Raw genomic sequence first — 13,458 nt, 5'->3', positions numbered from 1 at the left:
GGGGGGGGGGTTTATCATGGCTGCTCAGGTCGCCCCCGCCGCCGCCAGCAGCCTGGGCGCCCCGGCCCCGTCGGAGCTGAAGAAAGCGGAGGCGCAGCAGCGGGAGTGCGCCCCGGAGGAGGCGGGCGGTGAGGCGGCGGCGGAGCGCGGCGGCGAGAAGCAGGCGGAGAGCGAGGGCCCCCCGGGGAAGGAGCTGCAGGACGGGGCCGAGAGCAACGGAGGGGGCGCAGGGGCCGAGCCCGACCTGAAGAGCTCGAACGGGAACGCGGGCCCCAGGCCCGCGGCTGCCGCCGCCACCCTGAACAATAACCTCCCGGAGCCGCCCGGTGGCGGCGGCAGCAGCGACGGGGTGGGGGCGCCGCAGCAGCCGCCGCCGCAGCAGCCTCCCCCGTCCCACCCGGCCGCCTTGCCCCCGCCAGCCTACGGCTTCGGGCAGCCCTACGGCCGCGGCGCGCAGGCTGCTGCCGCCGCGGCCGCCGCCGCCGCTGCCTTCCACCAACATGGCGGACAACAAAGCCCTGGCATGGCAGCGCTGCAGAGCGGCGGCCTGGAGCAGCCCTACCCGGGGCCGGCGGGAGCCGCGGCCGCCGCCGCGGCGGGGCCGCCTCCTCCGCAGAACTCGCACGGCGCCGCCGAGCACGGCTTTCCCAACCACCAGTACAACTCGTACTACGGGGCCGGGCGCAGCGCCGGCTCCTACCCGCCTCCCCCCCAGGCCTACGCCCTGAGCTCCCCCCGGGGCAGCGTGCAGGGCCCGGCGCAAGCGGCCGCCAAGGCGCCCGCCGCCGCCTTCTCGCAGCAGCGCTTCGGGGTCATGGGGCCCTCGGCCGCCGGCGGCGCGGGCGGCGGAGGAGGAGGGGGCGCCACCCCGCAGCCCACGGCCACCCCCACCCTCAACCAGCTCCTCACCTCCCCCAGCTCCGCCCGCGGCTACCAGGGGTACCCCGCGGGCGACTATAGCAGCGGGCCGCAGGACGGCGGCGCCGCCGCCAAGGGCCCGGCCGCGGCGGACATGGTCTCGCAGTACGGCGGGGGCAGCGGGCAGGGCTGGGCCGCGGCGGCCGCCGGGGCCCCGCCGAGGAGCCACCACGCGCCCATGAGCCCCGGCAGCAGCGGCGGCGGCGGACAGAGCCTCGGCAGAAGCCAGCAGGTAACGGGGCGGCTGGGGGCGCGCCCGGGGCCGCGAGGGGAGCGGGCGAGGGGGCGGCGTGGGGGGGGGTGCGCGCGGGGCTCTCGCAGCGGGTCCCCCCGCCGGGCCGGCGCCGCCGGGGCGCTGCCATTGTCTGCGCGGCTCTGGCTCTCTAAAATGGCTGCCTCGCCGCCTTCCCTTCCTCCCTCGCCGGCCTTTGTGCGGGGCTCCCGGGCGGGCGCCTCCTGCCCGCTCTGCGGCTCCGGGGGCCGCTGTGGAAGGCGAGAGCGGGCTGGGGGGGAGGGCGCGCGGCGGGGCTGGGGGCGGCAGCGAGGGGCGCGGGGGACCCCGCGGCCCGGCTCAACGGAGCCGCAGGCCCCGGCGCTGCGGCCTGTGGCCGGCTCCCCGCCATGCCGCCTCCTCAGCCCCCCACGGCCACGTCCGGCGTGGGGGGTCCCAGCCAGAGGGGAGCCCGGGGGGGCCCCGAGGACACCCGCAGCCTCCGTGGGGCCGGTGGGTGCCGAGGCGCGCGCGGGCCGGGGCCGCGGCGGCCGCCCGTGGCGGCTGGCGGCGCGGCGGCGGGAGCGGCGAGCGCGGCTTGCTTGGGTTTGGGATTTGAATTATGGAGGTAAAATCCTTCTGTCAAAGCCAGGAGACAGTTGGTCTTAGGTTGACATCCTCGCCGCGCGCTGATTGGCTCCCCCGCCGCTGCTCTTGGCCATTTATAATTGCCTCTGATGTAATGGCACAACCATCCCGATGAGCTCATAAAACTTCCACGCTCCGCTTTTCCGACGGCCCCGGACCCGCCACGGCTTTCGGACACTCACCCGCCGCCGCTGCCGCATCGCCCTCGCCCCGGTGCCGCCTGTGACCTTGAGGAGAGCTGGCTGGTGCCAGGGGAGGCCGTGGCACCGCGCGCTGCCGGCGGCAGCCTTCGGAGCGCCCGCGGCTGGGGATGCGCGCGAGGCCCCGCCGCGTGCTCCAGGTGCAGCACCTCCTCGGAGGTGTCAAGGAGACAAAAACAGCAGCCGCGCCAAATTTGGGGCTATATCGCTGGAAATGGTCAGTTATTAGTTTGTACCTCATAGAGGCTTTAATGTAGGTGAGGTTTGAGCCTTTAGCTGTAAGTATTAGAGCGTGTTTAACTGCCCTTTTGACTCATCTGGGGTACGCCCTGGTAGTGTCTTTCCCCCTTTTATTAATAAAGGGGCATACTGTGAGTGTTGGAATGCTTGTTAAGGTGGAGTTCAGCGGTGCTATAGCTCTTTGCTTTTCAGCTGAGTGCTAGAAGCAACTTGTGCGAAATCGCAGCTATTACCACACAGCTAGAATCACTTGCTCGCCAGAAATACAAAAGGCTGGAAAACGTGTGGAGGAGAAGTCATGCCCACTGGAGGTTTTAGGTAGAGGAGAATTTGATGCTGAGGTCTAATATCTGAAAACTGGGATGAAAACCAGGTAACTTGCTGTGTTTAGATGGGCCGGCGCGAGGCCTGCAGGGGCCTGATGTGGGATCAATGTGCTTTCCTTTTCTTCCCGGTGCTCTGGGCTGACTTGGATTCCCAGGTCAGAACCATTTGATACCCTGGAGTGTGTCACACGGCCTCCAGAGTTTCCCTTCTTGCTCAGTCCTTCTCTGGCGTCTATCTGAAAACTGCGTAATTTTTGTTCTGCGATTGCCAAAGGCAAGACTTGCGTCCCGAGTTACTTAGTTGGCTTTCCTGGTAGGTGGAAGTAGCGTTTTCTAGTAGGCTGGATCTTATTCCTACTACGGGCATCAAAGTGTCTTAACGGCAGCTCCTAGTGAGTCTCTGACCGTTGGAGGTGAAGGTTTTGGTTGCCTGAACACCCGTGAGGAACTTGCCGAAGCGTCATGGGAGCCAGCGTGGTTACTTGGGAGCGCTTTTCATATCCCGTAAAACTTCAACCTGGATCAAACGGGTGTTCAAGGAGATGTTTCCTTGGGGAGCAGATCAGGCAAAAGTGCCTTTCTGTCACCATTCTGACTTGAATTTGCAAAGACAGAAACTTGTTTTGTCCTGATAGGTTTGTGAAAATACAACCAGAATTATCAAGCGAAGTTACCAAGTCCTGCGCCAAGGATCATTGGACTCAAACTGCTGATTCCTTTTTGTTTTTAGAAAAAGAAAAATAAAACAGACTTATGCAGCATTGTGAAAGCTTCCCCACGTCATCTGTGCTGCCCACAAGAAATGGTTCATTAATAACAACACTCTGTTCCTAACTTTTGGTGATCTCCGTTATATTCCCTAGCCTGGGAGAGTTTGGAGCTTGAACGTGTGTCTTGTCTTCATCTTATGCCGCAGGCAGCGACGTGGGGCCTTGATGGGAAAACTTACAGAAAGTCTAGGTGAGTGAGAGAAGCATTTAGTCCATCTGGCTGAAAACTAGACGGAGAAGCAGCCCTAGGTGCAGGCTTGGAGAAGGTGGCGTGGGCTCCCTCCTGCCAGGCTTGTTTGGGATAGAAAACGTGAGGTTTGGGGAAGAGGAAGAAAGATAACACAGAAAGGGAGAAGTGTCTTGTATTCTCCAAACTCATTAGAATTTAGGAATGATAACCCTAAGAGGAGTTACTTTGCATCAGTCATCAAGAAAAGTGAAGTAATTTCTGACGTGAAAGTTGTTTTGGCAGAATACCTCTGGTAGTAAATAGGAATTACAGTTGTTCATGTGGAGCCTGGGCGGCAGTTTGTAGCCCTTGCTGATGTGAGCGGTGACCGGTGATCCGGCTTTCCTAGAGGCTGGCGCAGAGCTCCAGGGAACTCACATTTTTTGCCTGATGACTTATAGCTGGGAACTGCGGAGCAGGGTCAAGAGATCGGGCCGCCTCTTCGGCGCATTGTGGGATGAGAAATCTGTGGTTTGCTGTGGGAATGACTGGTCGGAAAGCAAGCCCGGGGCTCTCTGTTTTCAGTTTTTCCATTTTGCTAGCGGGTCTGTCATGAGCGTCTCCTCTTCACAGACTCGTCACTGAGTCCGTAGTCCTTCCTAATATCCAGCTGGCTTCCCCAGTGTCTGGAGACTTGGAGCAAACTGGTTCAGAGAGATGACTTCCCTCCCTTTACTTGGTGGGCATCTCTCGTGGAAGAAGCTCTCGCTTCAGCAAACGGCATCTCCTGTAACGGGAGATGCCTCTGGATTGTATTAAACATTCACATTGTGGATAACCTCCCATAGGTGTGCTGACATCTCTGGGCCTCTGATAAGTTCAGCAAAATCCATTTAAAAATGCTATGTAACGTCCAAAAAAGAGGGAGAGTGACTGGGGGGGTGGGGAAAACTTAAAAAAAAAAAAAAAAAAAAAAAAAAAAAAAAAAAAAGCTTCCGGGCTCGCTGCCATACAATAACTATTTTTTGTTGACTTAGATCTCAGCATCAGTAGCAAGTGAGGCATGAAAAATGTTGTTGAAAATATGGTTTTTAAACTAAATTGGCACCAAATGGCTCGGTGTTGCCAATGAGCTGTGATATCTTGGAATCTGAAACAGAGACCTGGCTCCGGTTGGCTTTTATCGCGGCGTTTTTCCTTACTTAGCATTGCAATGCTGGGAGGTCTTGGATGGCTTGTGGGGTGTAGGAAACGCTCCTCTTCCCAGCAAAAAAGAGCGGTGTCTCCTCTCCTTCTGCAGTGGGATGCAGCTCTGTATGAGCAGTAGTTTTAGGCCTTTTCTGTGCTGGAAAAATGCAGTATTTAAATGCCATTGTAAAGATGGATCCAGTTAATTTGAAAGCGGACGTCACAGATTTTCCTGGATTACTTTTCAGGCAGCCAAAGCATTGCTTGATTCTCTCGAAACACCTTGTTTCGAAATACTGGTTCCGAAATAGTGTTGTGATGATGCTCGTTTTTAAGGTGACCGGCATTCCCGTGCTAGCGCTGTGTAAGCTGGAGCACGGGGCAGCGCGTCTCATTTTTACCTCTCCTCTGGAGCTCTTTCTGCCTGTCCTTAGACACAGGCTCATCTTGGGATGAATCACATCCTATTTCGCTCTCACCTTTTCTCTGACTGCGGTGGGGGTGGCAGTGCTTCCCACCTGCCTTTTACCAAGGGTGGCTTAAAGGCACTGCCCCTACTTAGCTCTTTCCTGGATTAAGGAGGTTTTACCCCATGATGTCTCTTGCAGTTGTGCAGGGTTGTTAGGGCCATATTATTTTGCTAAATTACTTGCTGGTTTCCTAAAATTGTCCAGTTTAATTCCTTCAAGTTAACAGAAATTTTAGCATCCTGGTTTTCTGAAGTGACCTTTGAGCTTTGCTGTTTGCTTTTCCTGTTTTTAGACAGACTAGAAATTGGGATGGGGGGAAGCATGAGAGACAGATGTTCTGGTAAATTTGTGCCTTGCAGGTCTCTTCAGTTTAGTAAATTCATGCTACTTTTTTTTCCGTAGTCCTGTTTGAGAGCACTTGTTAATGAATGCTACATTATAAGCAGTATTAACACACAGACCATATCAAAATCCTAGAATGTTTCCTTCAAAGAGAAACTAAAGTTTAAAATTAAGTTAAATAGTGCTATTTAAAAAAAAAAAAACTTTTATGTTCTGTGCGACTTTTCCACCATTTTTCTTCCTCCTCCTCTTTACAAAGGGACACCACCAACTTGGAAATCCTGTGGTCAACCCTGCGCATCTGAATCTGATCGAGATTAAAACAGGAGAGGAGAAAGATGCCCTTTCCCGTTTTGCCTCGGCGTATTTGCGATGTTTTGTCTAGGCAGTTTGATTTCCTTTTTGAATTGCAGCTCCTGTGTGAGGGATTGCTCCTGGGAACAGCTCACGAGCCAGTCGCTGCCCAGTTCCTGCCAAGAGTGCTTGAAACTCCCAAGCAGCAGCTGTAGCAGAGCAGAAACCCAAGGCGGGTGGAAATGGGGAAAAAAATAACACTGAGTATTTAGTGTTACTATTATGGCCCTTTGCTTTGTCTTCTGGAAGGAATCTTAAACTTACCAGAGTGGATGCAAAATACTATTGCCCATTTCTTTCTGGAAGCGGGGAAAAGAAAAAGCATTTTGGAGAGAAGGAAGAAAGTTTGTTTCAAAAAAAAATCTGCAAAAGCTCTTCTGTCAGATGCTGATTTCAAGAAGTTCAGCCTTTAGCTTATCAAAGGGTTATGTACATGCTGCTGGAAAAGTTATCCTAGGTGCCTGTTAGCCAAAGCTGTAAATCTCCAGCTAAAACTGAATGACAGGTGGGATTGGGAGAAAAAAGGCAGTTTTCTTTGGCATGCTGGACTGAAACTGCCGTGTGTTCTGCCTGGGTCCCTGCTCTCCACCTGTTCCTCCACGACGGTAGCAGAGTTGACGATGCCTTGTTTGCTTTTTATTCTAGTGGCTGCAAAGGCAGAGGAGTTGAGCAGCTAAGGAGAGGTCGTGTGTGCTGTCCACACAGACCACACTGGAGCTGCAAATTGATTCAAGTCAAATCTTGACTGTAAATTAAACGTCAGCTCTGCACTATAAAGTATATTCTTGTTCTTGGCGCTGAAAAATGTATAGAAACTTGAGCTTTGTGAAATCTTGAGCTCTTTCAGTGACTGTTGTGCAGTAGTGAGGCTGAAGGTGGCCTTGCCAAGGCCCGGTGAGGCTGGGGCCGGGCTGGGAAGGGAATATCGGGCTCCCGAGTCTCATCCTTCAAGAGCGGGACTGTCACTGCTCCCCGGTATATAGTTTTAGCTGAATGCATGGATAAGACTTTTTAAAATGATGCTATGCACTTAAAGAAGCAGCATCCAAAGCTGCCCTGAGAGGCTCGTCAAGGAGAAGAAGCAGGGCTGGAACAGGAGGAGCTGCTTCTCTCAGGACTGATCTCATGCACATATATTACTTGTTCCTGTGGTGCCTTAAGCAGATGATAATATACATTAACATATGGATGAGGGAGGGGTTCTTTTTTCTTACTCCTCTGTGCACCTGCACTCACAGTGTCGGGGCTCAGCAGTTCAGTCCTGCAGCTTGAGCGTTTTTTGAGTTTCTGTGGAATTCATCAAGAGGAGCATTTCCAAGTTTGTCAGGGTTTCCCTTCTGGAGTACTTCTGAATTTAAGTGACAGCTCGGTAAGTATTTACACAACTTAGGCATGAGCTTTCTGGAGCAAAATGTAAAAGATGCTGCCATAATGGTAGGTAAATTTAATAAAAAAGTCTTTGCTTTATATGTTCAGAGTAAAATGCTAGCTGTAGCTAGAGTCTGGTACCTCATCTTGTTCCTTTTTGTTTTGAGGGGAGAGAAAAGGGGTAGGAGCAAGTGAAGAAGGGGATTTGTTTCGTTCCATAAACACTAATGTGAAAAACTTCCTCTAGGAGAATGAATGTGTGTGTGTGTTAATTCCTATGAAATTCCCATGAAAAATCAGTTTGTGTAAGTAACCCTGCAAATCCTACTGGTCCATTAGAGTCTGTGGTGTTTTATGTAGTAACCAGCCTGTTATTTCCTTAAGTTAACTTCAGCAACTGAACCTCTTTCAAGGAGGATTTAAATTGCTACGAACTTTTTTTTTTCTTCAAACTTGCATAACTTCCTGTTGCTCCTGTGTAATTAATATTATGTCTAAACTCTCCCACCGACCTGCGAGTCGGAGGCAGGAAGCAGTTCTCAGAGAAGCCAAGGGAGACCCCAAAGCAGGGAGCAGACCCCGGCAGCCAGGTCCCATCGTGGCTGTGCCCTCTATTTCGTGCTAAGCCAAGGATTCTTGGCCATATGACAAACGTGAAGAATAACTTTGTTGTTTTTTGTTGGAAGGTGACAGGGATGTCCTGGGGGAGGCCAGGAGGAGAGAGCGGTGGGAGCGGCAAAGTGTGGCCCGGCAGAGCTGTGACTTTCCGTCCTGAGAAATTCTGTGACTCTTCTCAACTAGAAGCTTTTGAAGTTGGGAGGACCCTGGAATTTCCCCAGGGGAGACTTAAAACAAGTACTTCCCCCTCGCTTGTGAAATTTCTTTCAGATCTGACTAAGAGAAGCTCTGAAAATTACCGTTTCCCTTCTGATGTCAGTAGTGCGCTGGCAGCTTGCCCGTGAATAACTGAACAGGAATGTTTTAAAACCTGTGCCCAGGCCACAGCCTCAGCTGCGGCTCCTGGCGCCACGAGGGGAGCTGGTCCCGTGCAGCCGGGGGGCTGCACTTCGTTAACGCTCTTCGTTTGCGAGTGCTGGTTAGGGCAGCACAAGGGCGGGAGAGACAGTGTGTGCTCAGCATGTGGCCGTGCTCCTCTGCGTTTGGGGCACCCAGTTGGATCCAAGGGGTCTGTCCTTCCTGCGAAACTGCCCTGGCTGGCTGCCCATGTGGCTCTGGGGTTTACTGTGGAGGTCTAGGTCTCAGCTGGAGAGGTCATCCAGCCAGTTCTCCTGCCGCGGGGCAGCATGGCTGGATGCCTAAGAGCAGGCAAGACAGCAACCCAGGCCTTGCAGGCTCCTCGGTCTGTGGTGCTTTGCTTTCCTTAACATTAGACATTAGGAAAATTACTCCGAATGATTCTTATTTGCGTTTATTTTACTCTTGTCCTTGTATCTTTTATTCTGTTCCTGATCAGCTGCAAAAGATGGTCACCTGCTTTATAAACATGGGTCTTTCTCCCCTTCTCCAGGCTCCTTGGGACAAACCTGATGGTTAAATTGCAAACTGTCTCCTTAGAGTACAGTGCTTTGTTGCTTGCTGGAGATAGTTTTGAAGGGATGGACTGTCCTGCTTTACAACCTGAACTTCCTCGGGGTCCTGGCCCTGTAAATAGCTTTTCCCGGCAGCGTGGAATCCTTCCTCTGCTCACTTTGAGTTTTGTTCTTTGTAACAGTCTAGTGATGGATTTAAAGTCCAAATGACTGTAGGACTATGCACCCTGTGCAAGTTGAGGAGGAGAATCTGGTATTCATTAACTGTATGTAAATAATTAAGCGGGTGCCAGACGAGGTGGTCTTCCCTCAGACGTGCTTGTGAAACGGTTTCAAGAAAAGTTCCTACCTCTGTGCAGGAACTGTACTGAAGTGATGGGAGTGCTGGCGTGTGAGAGAACTTGATTTTCTCTTTAAAACCAGATATCTCGGTGCTGGCGTCTAGCATTGCTAGGCCAGAAGGCGCTGCCTTTAAGGCCAGTTTGTTGAGCCTGACCCCGTATTTGCAGGAACTTGTCTTTTCGTGGTGCCGTGGCTGCACGAGTGGTGACGGTGGTCCAAGAAGTGCTCGAGTGCTGCCCTTTCTGTCGGAGTAGATATGTGGGTGTTGAGTGTGATTGCTTTTTTAAAAAAAAAAAAACAAAAACTCCTTTGCCTACTGTGGCATCAGGGTCTTGTGATAATTACTCTGTTTTGGAGCCCCTGGAAAGGACCCAGGGCAGCTGCTGCACGCAGCAGACTTGGACATTTTCTCTAATTGTGAGTGGGTAATTGGGTGTTAGTGTGATAGGAATCATCCAAGTATCAAAGTGTCTCCTAGCCTTTCATGATATATATGTATATCTATCTATAGATCTATGTCATGATATACCTGTGAAGCTAGTAAGTGCAGTTCTTTGCTTTTCAGATAACTTTTCCTTGCCTCTAAACCCTATGATTTGCTGCATGGGAAATCTTCAGAGTAGGTACTAAAAGCCGTATCTCACAAAATTAAGGTTAATGCTGTGACTGCTTGATCGTGCTTCCTCTCTGGGCGTGGGATTACACCTGGAACGGTTTTCTTTGGTTTTAGGAAAAACCATCTCACTGGAAATGTTCATTCTGGTTGCCTGTGGCTTTTCTGAGGGCAGAATTGGGCTCCCCTGGAATAGAGTATGTTAGTGGGGAAATGACTTTCAGGTAATGAGTGAGCTAATCCTAGATCAGGATGGAGGTTCATAATAGAAATGGCATAAAAAGCACTCATTCAGCTAATGCTCCGGAGGAGAAGCCCAATGCCTGGCTGAAGTTTATCTCTGCTGTTGGATGTGTGGAAGCGGCTTTCAGGCCTATCCTGAATTATCCTACCTGCCTGGACTCTAAAGATACTGTGAAAATGCTTTTGCTGGCCCTGCTGTTTGGTTCACAAGGCATGACAGCGATGGAAAAGCTTGTTTTCATGTTAATTGTGATTGATTACCTTGCAATCTAGGACAAGATTTCCTTTGAAAAGCTATATGCTGATTTGGTGTCAGGAATTAAAATCAGATGAAGTGATTAGTGTTCTATGAAATACCCCCGAGCAATTGTGTGCTCCTTGCAGGCTTTCAACTGTGCTTCAGCGCTTAACTCTTGCCTTCCTTTCTCTGGAGCAAGGTGCTAAATCTAGCCTCTGAATGCTCTGGAAAATAATTTATTGAGCATTTTGTAACAGAGATCAGTGGTATGATTCTGAGCTTCATATTGGCATTAACGATGAATGCGGAGTGTGTTGAGCGTGTGTAGTGTCAGGACAACAGTAACACTTGCACCGAATGGTCAACACACATTAATGTTAGCTGTAAGTCTGATCGCTCTGTAAATGGCAATAAACTGTTCAGGTTTGTCACTGCTGTCAAGGTGCAGTCATGTCTCATTTTCCTTTTCTCCTATGAGTTGTCTTAGAGTTTCTTGTTCTACCTGTTCCTGAAACCAGTGTGGAGCTCGCAGCGCCGGCTGTCCCTCCTCCCCCCATGGCATTGGCACGCTCAGGCTTTTCTGTATCTTCTCGCCCTCTTCTTAACCTGCTAAACAACTCCCTGCCTTTGGAAGAAGCTGGAAGTTCTGGGCATAAATGGGAGACAAGCTCAAGGAGAGGAGCTACTGTGGAGTTATAAACCTCAGGCGTCGGTATCACTCTGACCAGCTGCAGGAGGCTGTGGGGCTTCTGGTTTGTTTTTAATGACTGTGACCTTGTGTCGCGGTGGAGTTGGGACTTGTGTCAGGCTTGCCACGAGTAACGTTCCCGAATCAGAGCACTGTGGGTCTAACGAAGGCCTGGCCAGTGTCTTGGCTGCTCTCTGAGCACCTGCGTGGTTGCAGCTTTTGATTTTCTTGCCTGCGTGGTCTGTTCGTCTCCTCCAACCTCCTGTGCCCAGCCCAGGCATGGCAGCAGCTCTGCTGTCTGGCTGCAAGTAGCTTGTTCGGGTAAGAATCCTGGGAATTGGTTGTTGTTTGCTGCGGTTATCAGTGCATCACTGGTAAGTGCTGGTGATAACTTGCCATTACTGCAGTCTGAAGTATTTTCTGTTCTGCGGAACCAAAGTGGAACCTGGAATTTTAAGGCTAAAATAACAGAACACTCCACAAAGTCCACAAAACCAGCATGCAAATTTAGCAGCAGCTGTAGTAAGAGGGGAAATAACTTAATCAAAACAGAGGTGCGTCACCTCATATCGCATTGGGTCCCTTCTATAAAATCAGGGAGGAGTTGGGAGGGACGGCCAGTGTTTTGGGAGCACCGAAGTGCCTCTTAATGAGGTGACACGGGGATTCATCCAAGTGAGGTGCAGAATGTGGGGCGAACATCAGCGGCTAATCTGTAACCAGAGTCTGTTTGAGATATTTTGGATGTAATTAGCAGGTCGTTGCCACAGCCCCCTTGGCTGGGGTAGGGATGTGCCTTTGGGACGTGAGGTTCGCCACCAACAGGCAGTCAAACTGATGGTCTTGGAGGTGGCCGTGAGCTGGAGGAGTGCTGAGTTTTGCATGTTCAGCTGCGAGATCCTACGTTTATTCCGCAGTTTGTTTCCAACGCGTGACCTCCTTGGATGACTTGGGGCTTTCTTCATGCTTTTCAGTGAGCTCAGTTACTGTGCAAAAGCATCTGAGAGTGAAATGCAGCTTGGAGAAACTGCAGGCCCTGACATGCAGCTCTTAAAGCAGGCGGCAGCGCCGGACAAGACGGGGCTGCGCGCGCCGAGCTCCCGCACCGAGGAGCTTGCTGGCGACCGCCTCTGTCCTCAGGCTTCCTGCAGCAGCAGGGTTAGGAGTGCTGGGGACCTGCCCCTTCCAGAGCCCTGAGCTGCTCCTCCGGGCTCCGTCCTTCCCAGCTCCGCGTGGGAAGCAGTTGTGGGAATGCGCTCGCACTGGGAGCCTTCCCGCCAGCCTTTCCCCTCGTGGAAAAAGAGGAGGGCAAAAGTAGGAAATGTTCAAAAACAGCTTTTCCTTTCTGAACAGACCCCAGTGGGTAGAAAGCTGTAAGGCATGTTTATTCCTGTTTGATAGGTGAAAAAAACTAAGGCAGAGGTTAAAAATAACAAAAGTGTCTAACATAGTGCAGTCAGAAGCTGGATCCCCTTAGTTCTGCAATTTAGCTGTATCCTTTCCCCTCCTCTGGGTTGCGTGACAGGCGCCTGGCCCTTGACTTCCCCCTGCGCCACTTTTGTTGCTTCGGGGTGAGAGAAGTTGAATCCGCACAAATTCCGTGTCTGGCCTAATGCTCTGGGGTGTGAGTAAATGATTTGCCGTGCAGGTGAGGGTAAATTGTTTTTAGAAAGTTGGGAGCTGAATGTGCGCTGGGACCTCTTGGGTTTCTGCACACGTAGAGGCTTTTAATGAATTGATGGAACATACTTTGCTGTGGGAAGTAAACTCTGCCGAGCCCTCTTGTCTTGGATCTGCCTTCAGCCCTGAAGCTTTGGAGGACAAATGACATGTCAGCAATGTTCAGTATCAAAAGACATCTATCTTCAAGGACTGTATTGCTTATTTGAGAGGAAACAGGGGTTTTGGAGAATTAGCTGGATGGTGGTGACCGGAGGTTGCCGCAGGTTGCGTTTGTCTGAATGGCTTTACAGGGTTTCCGGAGCCCTTGAAGGTTTTCAGTAGTGCTTAGTGGGAGTATTTTGCATCTTGCTGGCGATCTGGAGCAGCTGGACTCTGAGTGATTGAAATTAGATTACTTAAATAGTGGTGATACTTGGGATAATTCCGCTCTTCCTTCTGAGCCCTTCCTCCTCTTGCTTTTTTCACAGCTTGCTGCTGGCTGGGTCCCGGTTCTGTGCTACACTGTGAGCATGCTTGCTCCTCTAGAGTGTAAGGAGGCCTTGAACAAAAGTGCTGTGATCAGACACTGAACTGCCTTTTCCTTGACTTGCTTCCAGTTCATTAGAGCAGATGTAGGATATTGGCTAAACCTAAAACCCGATTTAATATTGAGGAAGGAAGTTGCTCTCCATCGTAAAAGGAGCCTCACCTCATTACAACTGTTGCGTGTTTTCTGGGATCATCTCCCGTGGAGCTGAGATGCTGTTCTTTGGATGACGTGCAGTTGCTTAGGAGTCTGCTTTGGAAAGCGAAAGCAGTGACACGTTGGAAATTTTGGACCGAATTGACCAAATAGGGTACTTGGAAAGTGAGTTGAGGTTCAAGAGCGAGCACATAGCTAGTTACCTAACTCTGAAA

The 13,458-nt window shown here is 51.6% G+C and overlaps 1 protein-coding gene across 1 annotated transcript in view; it reads left to right on the top strand.

The window, feature by feature from the left end:
• Positions 1-16: 16 nt before the first annotated feature.
• The window catches only part of ARID1A (AT-rich interaction domain 1A), a 53,978-nt gene continuing 40,536 nt past the window's right edge, over positions 17-13,458 (top strand). The window contains exon 1 of the mRNA XM_026043361.1: positions 17-1,150. Coding sequence (XP_025899146.1) covers positions 17-1,150 — 1,134 coding nt within the window. The remainder of the gene's footprint in view (positions 1,151-13,458) is intronic.

This window comes from Nothoprocta perdicaria, unplaced genomic scaffold (assembly GCF_003342845.1).
Source record: "Nothoprocta perdicaria isolate Ctin4 unplaced genomic scaffold, notPer1 scaffold_33, whole genome shotgun sequence".
Classification (NCBI taxonomy): domain Eukaryota; kingdom Metazoa; phylum Chordata; class Aves; order Tinamiformes; family Tinamidae; genus Nothoprocta; species Nothoprocta perdicaria.
This window is presented reverse-complemented; position numbering and strand designations above follow the sequence as displayed.